Source organism: Arachis hypogaea, chromosome 3 (assembly GCF_003086295.3).
Source record: "Arachis hypogaea cultivar Tifrunner chromosome 3, arahy.Tifrunner.gnm2.J5K5, whole genome shotgun sequence".
NCBI lineage: Eukaryota > Viridiplantae > Streptophyta > Magnoliopsida > Fabales > Fabaceae > Arachis > Arachis hypogaea.
Window position 1 is genome coordinate 21,858,531 of NC_092038.1, and position 11,676 is coordinate 21,870,206.

General features: G+C 34.6%; 2 protein-coding genes across 5 annotated transcripts; both read right to left on the reverse strand.

The window, feature by feature from the left end:
* On the reverse strand, positions 1-3,284 carry LOC112789824 (GRF1-interacting factor 3). 3 transcript variants are annotated; one of them, XM_025831887.3, is made up of 5 exons: positions 2,529-3,284; positions 2,000-2,108; positions 1,435-1,511; positions 887-971; positions 1-798 (listed from the first exon to the last, which is right to left on the reverse strand). In XM_025831887.3, exons 2-5 carry the CDS (start codon positions 2,075-2,077, stop codon positions 376-378), a joined length of 663 nt encoding a protein of 220 aa, XP_025687672.1. In that variant the 5' UTR covers positions 2,078-2,108; positions 2,529-3,284; the 3' UTR covers positions 1-375. The 3 variants fall into 3 exon arrangements, with proteins under 3 accessions (XP_025687672.1, XP_025687673.1, XP_072088665.1); XM_025831888.3 differs by having other exon boundaries at positions 2,000-2,169; positions 2,529-3,114; XM_072232564.1 differs by lacking the exon at positions 2,529-3,284 and having other exon boundaries at positions 2,000-2,288.
* Positions 3,285-5,792: 2,508 nt separating this feature from the next.
* LOC112789825 (uncharacterized) lies at positions 5,793-9,998 on the reverse strand. 2 transcript variants are annotated; one of them, XM_025831892.3, is made up of 6 exons: positions 9,736-9,994; positions 8,266-8,544; positions 7,983-8,152; positions 7,811-7,890; positions 7,566-7,704; positions 5,793-6,780 (listed from the first exon to the last, which is right to left on the reverse strand). In XM_025831892.3, exons 3-6 carry the CDS (start codon positions 8,034-8,036, stop codon positions 6,082-6,084), a joined length of 972 nt encoding a protein of 323 aa, XP_025687677.1. In that variant the 5' UTR covers positions 8,037-8,152; positions 8,266-8,544; positions 9,736-9,994; the 3' UTR covers positions 5,793-6,081. The 2 variants fall into 2 exon arrangements, with proteins under 2 accessions (XP_025687677.1, XP_025687678.1); XM_025831893.3 differs by lacking the exon at positions 8,266-8,544 and having other exon boundaries at positions 9,736-9,998.
* Positions 9,999-11,676: the final 1,678 nt, after the last annotated feature.

The window sequence follows — 11,676 nt, forward strand, 5'->3', positions numbered from 1 at the left end:
TAATAGCTTAAAAGGCACTCTTAACTTTTTACTGATCCACGTTAGGTACGGGAACAACCACCCTAATTTAAATCCCAGTTACTTTTCATGGTCTCTAGAGGGGGTCAAAAGTGGGATCCAACTTCGGAATTTCACATTGGAGATGGTCTTAAAAACACAATTTCATCACTTCCCCTTGTAACTACATTGATTTAATTCTAGAACCCAGATGCATGCCAATACCCTAACAACACGACCGCATCTCCTGAACTACCTAGAAAGGAGAAGCTATTTGTTCTTTGCTTTGACCTATTAAAGGTCATAAGATCCTACCTTTATAAGAGAAACCTAATATCAACAATCAGATGTATCTTAAGAAAGCTACATAAAAACATGTCACTTGGCTTCTTCTGATCCCTTCAGATAGGGTGATTCACCATCACCACTGTTATGAGCAGCAGCCGAATTGCCCTGGCCATCTCCACCTGCTGTCCCAGCTTCCAGGGCATCTTGCTTGCTTCCACCACGTGCATCATTTGGACCTGCAGTTGAAGGTTGGCCACCACTGCTGCCACCTCCAAGACCAGCCTCGCCATGCAGTGGATGCATGCCATTATTTATCCCTCCAGGTCTCAGTCCCATTTGGCCCTGGATGGCCTGCTGGTGCAAATGCTGCTGCTGCGGATCCTGCATTTGATGTGGGTTACCATATTGCATTGGCATCTTTTGAGCAAAGAACCCTTGTTGCTGAGCCATCGCTGCAGCCTGAGGGTGTTGCATATAGTATCCTCCCGGTTGCATCATAGGGTGTGGGGGCATCTGCAAGCATTGGATAAAAGGAGGCAATCAGGACGTGGTTAAGAGCAAATGATAGAATTCGAGAAACCAGTGATGATTGAATCTTCACCTGTGCAGGCATAGCTGGTGTTTGTGGCTGGGCATCAGCAATTGCAGCTAAATACATTAAATTCTTTTGAAGCTGAGCTTGGTACCTAGAACATCAAAGCATCCAACAACCATTATATAAAACCTTGCCATAAGTTATTTAAGACAAAGCAAGAATGCGATAATTACCAGCCATGCAGACAGATTAAGACAGGCTTGATAAGGATAAAGAATTAAGAGTAATGTCCATTGCTATACGTAGAATAGAATTCCTCTCTAAACTATCCTTCTGCCAGGATTGAAATGACAACTGATAACAACTGACATGAGTGAATTTAGATACTAAAACAGGAAAGTGTAAACTTAAAGGGGAAAAACTTCTCAATCTCACCAAGTATAAAGTATTTTTCTATAGAAAACTTTGGAATAACACAACCAAAAGTCACATTAGATCATTCTTTATCCATGACTAATACAGATATGCAAACTGCCAAGGACTCAAGGCTCAGAGGAGAATATATAATATGACAAATCTATTCAAAGCACTATAAAAATTGAGAGAAGACTTACTGGGCACATTCAGCAAGTTTTCCAAGATTTTGATTGTCCAAAATTGCCAGAATCAGCTTCTTGTTGTCATCAAGATACTGTGTTGTGTAATAACAAACAGGGTATAGAAAAAAAATTAAGAATTCTTGCTGCCTATTGGATAAAACTCAACATGTATATAATGGGTATTGGGTAGTAAACTCATCACAACAAGCAAATACAAAGAAAATTAAGGTGAATTGTCAAAATTGACCCCAAAGACAAAGGGTAAATTGAATATTTCTTTGACAATTGAAAAAATTTCAAGCACATTAGTATCATTTACAACCTAGCTTACATATCAATTCATTAACTTCAAACTGTCTAACAAGTAACAACTTTTATCTACATAATCAGCTTTCCACCAAACATATCATGGATCAATCAATTTATTAACTTCAACCCTCTAACAAGTAACTGATCTTTCTAGGGAAAGGCAAAAGTAACATTTCATATAGGCAATTCAGAATTTGAGAACTGCTACAGATATCAAAATTAAGAACTTTAGTTTATCAGTTTGCAAACCCTATTCAGAGTGAGAGCATACCTTCTGAATCTGCTCAGTGGTAATGTTTGCAGGTGGGAAGGAAGGCATCATCGGCATCATTGGGGGTGTCTGCTGCATCTTCTCAAAGTAATAACGCCCAAAAAACACCCTAAAAACAAATCAACTGTTAAGAACCCTAAACACAAAGCCCTTGTCAGAAAAGACGATAACTTTGGAGAAATTAGCAGCGGCGGATCACGTGAGCAGAGGAGAATCGGAACGGCAGAAGCAACGTGGAGCACGGTTGGCAACGAAAAAAACCGAAAAAATCAGAATAAAACCGAAAAAAAATAAAGTCAGTAACTCAATTCAACCAATTTTACACCAATTTCACTGCAATTTAACAAGAAATGAACAAAGCCAGTAACTCTATTCAACCAATTTCACATCAATTTTAACAAGAAATAAACAAAGTCCGTAACTCAATTTGTCATTTCCACTAAATAAACAGTAAGTATCTCATCTCATGAACAGAATAATAATTAGGGTTTAAACAGAACAATAATTAGGGTTTCTAAAATTTAATTACTTGCAATGGGGGAGGTGGACGGCGGCGGCGACAAGAGCTCGGCGGCGTGAAGGTGCTGAGTAGCAGCGGCGAGAGGAGCAGTCGGCGGCGGCAACAAGATCGGCGACGTGAAAGAGCAGTCGCGGAGCAGGGGGCGGCGACGATGGGAAACGGAGACTGCTGGAGGCGGCGACGATGATGCGGCGACGTTGACGCGGAGAAAATGATGCGCCGACGATGAGGCTGAGAAGGCTGCTGGAAGACCTGCTGGAGGCGGTGACGAGTGGGAAAAGGAGATGCGATCTCGCGGTTGTGAAGATGGCGAAGCTTGCGGCTGTGTTGTTGTGAGGGTGGCGGTGGCCGGTGACTTGACAGTATATATCAGTATATGTGGGTGAGGAAGTGAGAAAGTTTGAATTGTGAGGGAATAACGACAGAGAGAGTGAGAAATTAGGGTTCAGGTTTCAAAATATATATATGAGGATATTTTAACAATTTTACACTAATGGTTATTAACTCATTATACGGATATTTACTAGATAGAAACTAGAAAGGTCCTCCACTCCGTTTATTAAACGGGTACCTGTTAAGTGTTAATGTTTCTGGCAAGGTAAAAAAGAAATTAATAATAAATAAAATGGGGGATAGATAGATAAATACAAGGAATATGTTTAGGTACTTGTTTGTTTGTGGTGATACAAAACTACTTTACCAAAGCAAAGATTTGGTGTGGGTTGGGTACAAAGCTCAAATCATCAAGTACTAGTGGATGTGGATATTTGTAAATGAGAGACCCCATGTTTTGCTCTTTTATTGTCTCAGTTTGACTTTGACGGTTGCTTCATTTTTTGTTGTACTGTAGAACGCACCAACGAAATTCTTGAATCTCAATCTTAATTTCATCAAAGGTTAACACATTGTTTGAATGAATGGAATATAGAAAAAAAAAATGAATGCATGAAAAAGAAAAATAGAGTGAATGAAAAAAAATAATGTAGGACCTATTAAAAATTTTTCTTCTAAAAGATGAGATAAAAAAAAACGTGTAAACAAAAAAGGTGATAGATTTTTTTATTCAAAAATGAGATAAAAATAGTAATAATTTTTTTGTTCCAGCACTATAAATACTTTTTTTTTACGTTTTATAATACACGATAGATTTTTTTTTCTGTAACTATTAGTATGAAATTTTATGTCTTAATATAAACAATTATTAGTTAACAAAATTGATCTCTTATTTATTGTTAATTTGAATGTTAAATCTCTCCTATAAATAAAAGAATCATTAATAGAATTTTACATGTTTTTTTAATAAACATGATATCCCTCTTTCCTTTTTAGTCTTGCGCGCGTTCATTCATATGAGATTGGGGTGTTTACAGTGCGCTTTGGTTCGATTTTTAGAGGAAAAGTCATCCGATCCGAATGCTTAATTTATGTGCGGTGTAGTTTGGATTGGATGAATTTTTTTGGAAATCCGATCTGATTTGATCCGATTACAAGCGGTTTGGATCGATTTGGATTTATGGTTTTTTAAATAAAAAAATTAAATACATATAACAAGTCTCTTGGCTGTGAATTTTTTTGGCAGGTGTAGAGTGCTTAGATATCTATGTTTGGCCGGCGTTGGTCTTTTCCGAGGTTACTAAAGGACCATTTCCTAAGTTGGACAGATGAGTCGCGTAGGAAAGAGAATCGAAAACAGTGTTTGAGGTGCTTCTATGTGATCATTTGGCACATTTGGATGGAGCGGAATAGGAGGATATTTCAGAATAAAAGCAAAGGCGTAGAAGATATCATCAACATGACCGTGCTTAGCTACGACGAGTGGAGAGGTGTACATTTCTAGTGTTGTTGATGACTATGCCGGAGATGACATGCGGATTTCATTTCTTTGGGTTTTAGCACTATTTGGAGTTGCCTATCTGATTATGTTGTTTGTTTATTGCTGTTTGCTCCACTTTAGTGTGTTGAACTTTTGTTTTAAAAAAAAAATTTAATAACAAACAATGACTTAACAAGTCTTAACAATATCTTAAAAAGTCAACGATAACATAATAATAGAAATAAAATTATAGGTTAGTTAAAATAAATAAATAAATAATATTTTGAACATAAAATATTTATTAAATAATAATAATACATGAATAATAAAAAATTATAACAAATTGAACATGTTATAAGTATAATTGTATATATAATAATAAAATAATAATATTATAGCACATTGTGCGGTTTGGATTGGATTGAATTGGATCGGTTATGAAAAATAAATCCAAAATCCGATCCGATCTAGCGGTTTACAAAAAATAGAATCCAATCAAATTCGAATTAGTGCGGTTTTAATCGATTTTTGATTTGGATTGGATTGGATGAGCAATTTAATTTGATTGACTTTGATTTGAACTTTCCTAATATGAGAGTGTAAACTTTGTAGTTATTTAACTTTATAGATATTTGCTCACTAATGGAGTTTGATTGTTTGGGAGGTCACCCACTTTATCTCTGCGGTATACGAGGGATTAGTTATTGGGCTTTAAAATATTATTTTATATCGTAGCTAGTTAACCTAAACCATTTGCAAATTTTAATTCTTTTATTTCAAATTCAATGATTAATATTTAAAATTTTTATTAGGCAATCTATTAATTAAATATACTGAATACTGAAGAAATATACATTGAAAAATAGATTGTTTCAAAATTTATTTCAGAAATAATTATCTATGAATTTTGTTCCCTAAAGTATTAATGTCAAACATATCTTAAAATACCAAAATCTTTAATATATACTTTTGAAGTTTAACCTTTATCAAAATAAAATGTGACTAATAATTTAAAATAGAATTATTTAATAAATTATATTTTGCTTTTACTTGATCCCTCGAATAAATTTCTAATTCAACTACCGTTTGTAGTCCATAAATTGAGAATCAAATTCAATTTATTTAAGACTAGTTTAAGCTTGCTAACAGGAGTAAGCTTATTCGTCAACATGGGGAGCTTATTGATTATTAAATGTGATATACTCTGCTAATCTTGGACAAACTCCTCATCATAAATTTTAAATGCATATATACTAATTAATTTTGGTCTCTACCATTAAGGTAAACTATAAAAATCCCACCGATTTTTTAAGCCACTAACAAAAATACCATACTTTTATGATGTTATATATATATATATATATTTCAAAAAGTATTTTAAAGATTAAATTTTGTTACATTTTGCAAGCATGATTAAAAGCATAAACCATTTTGGTCTTATTTTTTATGTACATCATAAATAGTTATCAAAATATTCTTACACAATTTTGAATTATATACATGAGGGCTTTGTTAAATACAAAACTTGGAGTTATTACTTATTACTTATTTTTGTCGGCCTAACAGACAAACTAATGTTAAAAAAATGGCCATCCAGGTATAAAAATCAAGAATTTTGATACTAGACAGAAAGCCATTCCATGATGTACATAACTTGAATCAATTAGTTCTCAAACCTATTGCAAAGACACAATGACAAAACAACAATTAATCCATTTCTTACCGCAACAAAGAATGACGACTTGTTTCTCATACAGGTTTTACTTGCTCATTTCGTTTACTTTGCAGCCTGGGAGATCTTCTAACTGGACAAGAACTGGTTTCTTTGAGTGATGTGAGATTTTTTTTCGAACATTTTCTAGTGTGACTAACATGTTCCTCCTTGCAGTCACCCGATGATTGTGTTACTCTGATTTTCGTTGTCGAAACTGGAGATCCAACCATGCTTTTCCCAGAATGAACTTTACATGGACTCCGGTCAAACACACCTGTCAAAGATTGATCGTTGTTTGGATTTCCAACTTGGCTTATTGGTGCAGCTACTAAGACTCCATTTTCACCATCATCCATCGTGTCAACAGGTGACTGAGACGATTTAAGACTCACAATATTGTCCTTGCGTTCACCCTCCACAGTTTTCTTGATATTGCTGCATTCCACACTATTTTTTGATACGGATTGCTTTAAAACATTGACAATTGAATTCTCTGGTTCATTGCAGATATTCGTTTTTGCTTCGAGAATTCCATCATTGGACAATGAAAAATCATGTCTCTCTGCCGAACGATTATCACGAATGGAAAATGGGATAGGATCAATAGCCCTCTTGTGTAAAGAAGCATTTAGCTCACAAAATCCAGTATCCCCATCGACACATTTAGCTCTAAAACTATGAGCAGTGTACTTTTGCCAATCGTCTGGAAATCCCAACAAGAAGTCTTCACATACCTGTTAAAGAGATTTAGCAGCAAACACTAACATTAAGACAATTGATATCTGGTTCATTAGGAGAATTCTAATCCTAGCAATTGACTATGGAGGTAGGTAGAGCATCTTATATACTTTTTGAATTTGAGTATAATTTTATAAAGTAACCAACTATCCCGAACCAACTCTAAGTAATGCTCTGCTGTTTGGTACTTTCTTCTTGTGTTCTTGAGTTTTGTACTAATAAACAGATTGTCAAATACAATTTAGAATAGACTCTCTTGATTCTTTTTAGGGTAAAGTATATTTTTTGTTCCTAACACCTATGATTTTTTTCAAAAATATTCTTAACGTTTAGTTTCATTCAATTTTGTCCTTAACGTTTTCAATTTGTATTAAAATTATCCCTGTATGTTAATTCTTTGTAAAACTTTAGGGACAAAATTGAAATAATTCAAGGGTAGTTTTGACACAAATTAAAAACGTCAATGAAAAAATTGAATAAATCGAAAATGTTAGAGACAAAATTGAATAAAATTGAACGTTAATGGTATTTTTGAAAAAAACCGCAAACGTTAAGGACAAAAAATATTACTTTACTCTTCTTTTTATATATCTGCTTGTGCCATCAACTTGGAAGGTTGATAGTCAAAGCATGAATTGGTTTTCTACACTAGACTAGACTAATTTGTTGTTGTTGCTCTTGGTGCACAAGTTGCATTTGCACGAGTGAAGTGATTAAGTTCACCTATGGTAATCAAAAACCGAATAAGATAGGAATATGAATATGAATATGGACATAGTACCTCACGTGGGAAGCCATTCTGAAACGAGCGAGAGCTGTTAATGAAACTACTAAAGTGAAGAGTGACTCCGTCTTCAGTCTCCAAGACATTCGCCTCGTGCCTCTTTGCAATCACTGTCGATAAGAACATTCTCTCTCTCCTGCAGGATAGACAAGAACAAGGGAAATGTAGTGTAATGAAACATAAGTTCAAAACAAACTTAGAAGAATCAAATGAAAAAATAAGATTAATTGGTTGATTCTTACTGGCCATAAGCAATGCCACCAACCGCTAAACCCTGGAGTGGAAGGCAAGGCTTGGCAAGCCACCAATCGGACATGAAAACCTGTGCAGAAGAGAAGAGAAGAGTTTATGTTGTACTACTGATATTGGAATTTGAAGGAACAGAAGAGAAAGGGGATAATATACTTCACATACATATTTTAAGGGGGGGAGGTGATGCTTGTGACTGGAGAGAGGAGTTCCAGACATTGAGTGAGTGATCGCACAGTGAGGTGACAACAGATCTATTTCAAATTCTAGAGCACCCACTATGGTAAGGGTGGAAACAGACCAAGTACTTTCAGCCAGAAGACTGTTTAGAGATCCTACAAGAAAAATTAAGCATGTTGAATGTTTTATCAGGAGAGGAAAAACAATATGCCTGCACCAAGATGAAATTACTACATAAGAAACAAGAAATTTATATGAATCAACCAACCTCCTTGAAGGTCGAAAATGTACGGCCTTCTACAGCTGTTAATAGCCTGATGAGGCAGCACAAATGAACATAGAGGCAAGCATCTAACTAACAAAAAGAGAGAAAGTGACAAGCTACAATCTAAATGAAGAGTTTAGCTACTGGTGATCTGGGGAACAGGAAAAACGGCAGCACTGAGTGGTGACTTGGGGCAGAGAGTAGCAGTGTTGCGCAACGAGGAAGAGAGAATGAATATGATGGAGACAAGGGTAATGGAAAGAGTGAGGAATAGTGAAGCACCTGAGGATGGCAGAATTAGGATTCCAAAGATTCAAATAGGAAATAATATAAAGTAATTAGTATAGTAAAAATATTGGGAAAAAGGGAATTTATCACATATGCAGCAAACAATTAAATGTTTTAAGAACCACACTGCAATATAGTATATAGACTCAACACTTTGAATCTAAGCAAAATAATATTGAAAACAAACTTGCAAGACAATTTATATTAAAAAGAAGAAAAGAAAATGAAGTCTGGAACAAGGAAAAATTAATACAAAGTATAAAAACAAAAGGAAGCAATGAGAGTTTATAAAAACAGGACGTTATGAAAGAAGACCAATGCTTCACTAAAACTAAAGAAAGCATCATTTGAAGATATAAAAGTAATTCCAGTCATAAACCAAAAATAGAAAACAAAAGAACAAACAAATCCGTGAAATCAATACTAAAAACACAAACTAATAACAGAAACAGAGTTACAAAACGCAGAAATGAATGCGATAAAGCATAAATCAATTCCTTTATATCAAAACAATGGCCTAGGCAGTAGATACTAATTTACATCATGTTGAAAGAAAATTAGAACAAATTAGAACACCAAAATTAAATAATTAAAAAACAGCAACCACAAAACTTAGATGAATCAGTCCCACAAATTATCATTACTTCCTTTTGTTTTTACACTCTATATTAACTTTTTCTTTGTTCCAGACTTGATTTCCTTTTCTTCTTTTTAATATAAATTGCCTTCCAAGCTTGTTTTCAATCTTATTTTGCTTAGGTTCAAAATGTTGTGTCAATGTACTATATTGCAATATAGTTCTTAAACATTCAATTGTTCTGCTGCATTATGTGATAAATTCCCTTTTCCCCAATACTTACTAGACTAACTGCTTTATATTATTTCCTATTTTGAATCTTTGGAATCCTAAGCTGCATCACTAATACAGAATCCATAACTCAAACCCTAAACAATAGAGAATAGAATAACAAAATAATAGAGATCAGAATCAATAATCAGTAACTAAAAAATAGAGAACAGAATTTGTAAATCAGTGATTAATCAAGAAAAAAAAAACAGTAAATCAGACATTCCAAAGCTCAAACTCAATCATCAAACATCCCTCAAAACTCAAACAGAAAACAGAATCTTCAAACATCCCTGCCACAAACAGCAAAATAAAAGAAAAATAAACAAATAGCTTACCAGAGCAGAGAAAGAGGGAGCCTTCGGTCTGCGCAGCTGTGAGTGAGAGAGAAACGCGAGGGAGAGCGACCCAAGGGCGCCGGTGCGAGAGAGAGCCGAGTTGTCGTCGCCGCCGGTGATTCCGGTGCTTTCTGGGCTCTGGGCGACTTCGATCCGAGAGGGAGAGAGCGGGAACGTCCGATTTGTGAAGTATAATTTTTTAAAATTTTTAACACACAAAATCTACCCTCCTATTTGTAAACCTACACAAAACTCAACCACTCATTTGTAAACTTTAATTTTTTAAAATATAGATATGACCTTTTAATTTGTGTTTTAAAATTTAAAAAAAAATTAAATGTACAAATTAGACCTTTTATTTATAATTATCTTTATATTAAATTAAAACACACGACTTTTTTATGAGGGAGAATAATACATAATAATTTTCATATAAAAAAATCAGCCTTTAAATTCATGCAAATTTATATTTTAAAAAAAATCATTCGTAAAGTGGGTGGCATTATAACAAACAAACAAAAAAGTGAACATCTAATTTTATCTCTATTCGTTTTAAATTAGAACAAGACAATTTTTGTAAAAAAATTTTATTTGTCTCTAAAGTGAGTCATCACAGCTCTTCCAGCATTTTTCTTTATCAAACTTAACAGAAAAATTTTATGTGACAGTTATCAGATCTAACGTGAATGTTTATTTAGATTTAAGTGTCATGTTAGATTAAGAGGAATAAACAGGGGTTGATTTGTTCTCCTGCCTCCTTCAAAAACGACGTCATCATTCACTGAACCAAAACTTAATTTGGATGATTCTTTGCTCCCTCAACTTCTCCCCATTTATTTGTATGCGAAACAATAAAAGACAAATCCTAAAACACTATGATTGTGAGTGAAGAACGATGTTCGTCCTCGAACCTGCGAATTGGAGACGATAATTCGACTTGCAGCATGAATTCTAGTGAGAGTGTTGAAGCTCAAAGGAAGAAGAAATAGGTATCTTCAAAGTGCTATTGCGGGTCTCATGTTATTAAAAAAAATACAATTTAGGAATAGACTCACTAACCTGAATGGCGACAACAGCTATCTCCACTCGACATCATCTGTGACTCCATCAATTGCACAGTTAGAAGCGTCGTTTGGGTCCTTCTCAGCGATCTTGTTAGCACCCTTATTAGCACCACAATCAACTACTCCATCTAGTGTTTCTCTTTTCATACGAAGAATATTACAAGAATTTGGTTATTTTGTAAATACGGATTAAGGTTTGGGTTTATGTAGGTGAGAGCGACGTTTCATTCTGCCATTCCTCAAAAGCGACGTCGTTTTTGGAGGAGGCATGGGGACAAATCAACCCCTAACCATTTCTCCTAATCCAACATGGCACTTCAGTCTGAATAAACGTCCATATCAACACCGATAACTGTCACATAAGATTTTTTCGTCAAATTTGATCAGGGGAGACGATGAAAAGGCCGCGATAACTCACTTTACGGACGAACAGGATTCAACGTGAGTGTCTTTTTTGACAAAGATCGCTTTGTCCTAATTTGGAATGGATAGGGATCAGGTTAGGTATTCACTCTAAAAAAGTTGGGAGTCATTTTTCTTATATTTTATCTATTTATATTTTCAATAATAATAATAATAATAATAATAATGAAAAAAAATTTAAAATTTTAATTTTAGTTTTGTTTCAAGGTTTACCTAGAATTAGGATGGTTTAGTTTGAACATGAGGTCTAGACGCCTTTGAGTGAAATATCCGACGTCTTTTCTTATAATAAGGATGAAGCCGTCCAAGTTCTTCGTGAGGAGGTGGAGGTGGTACTTGCAATGGATTCTGATGGCTAAGTTAGCAAAGGTTTTTAGGCAAGTTTTTAGTAGACTGGAGTTCGAAAAATATCTGAAAGTGTCAGTGTATTTATAAGTATAAATGTAGAGTCAAC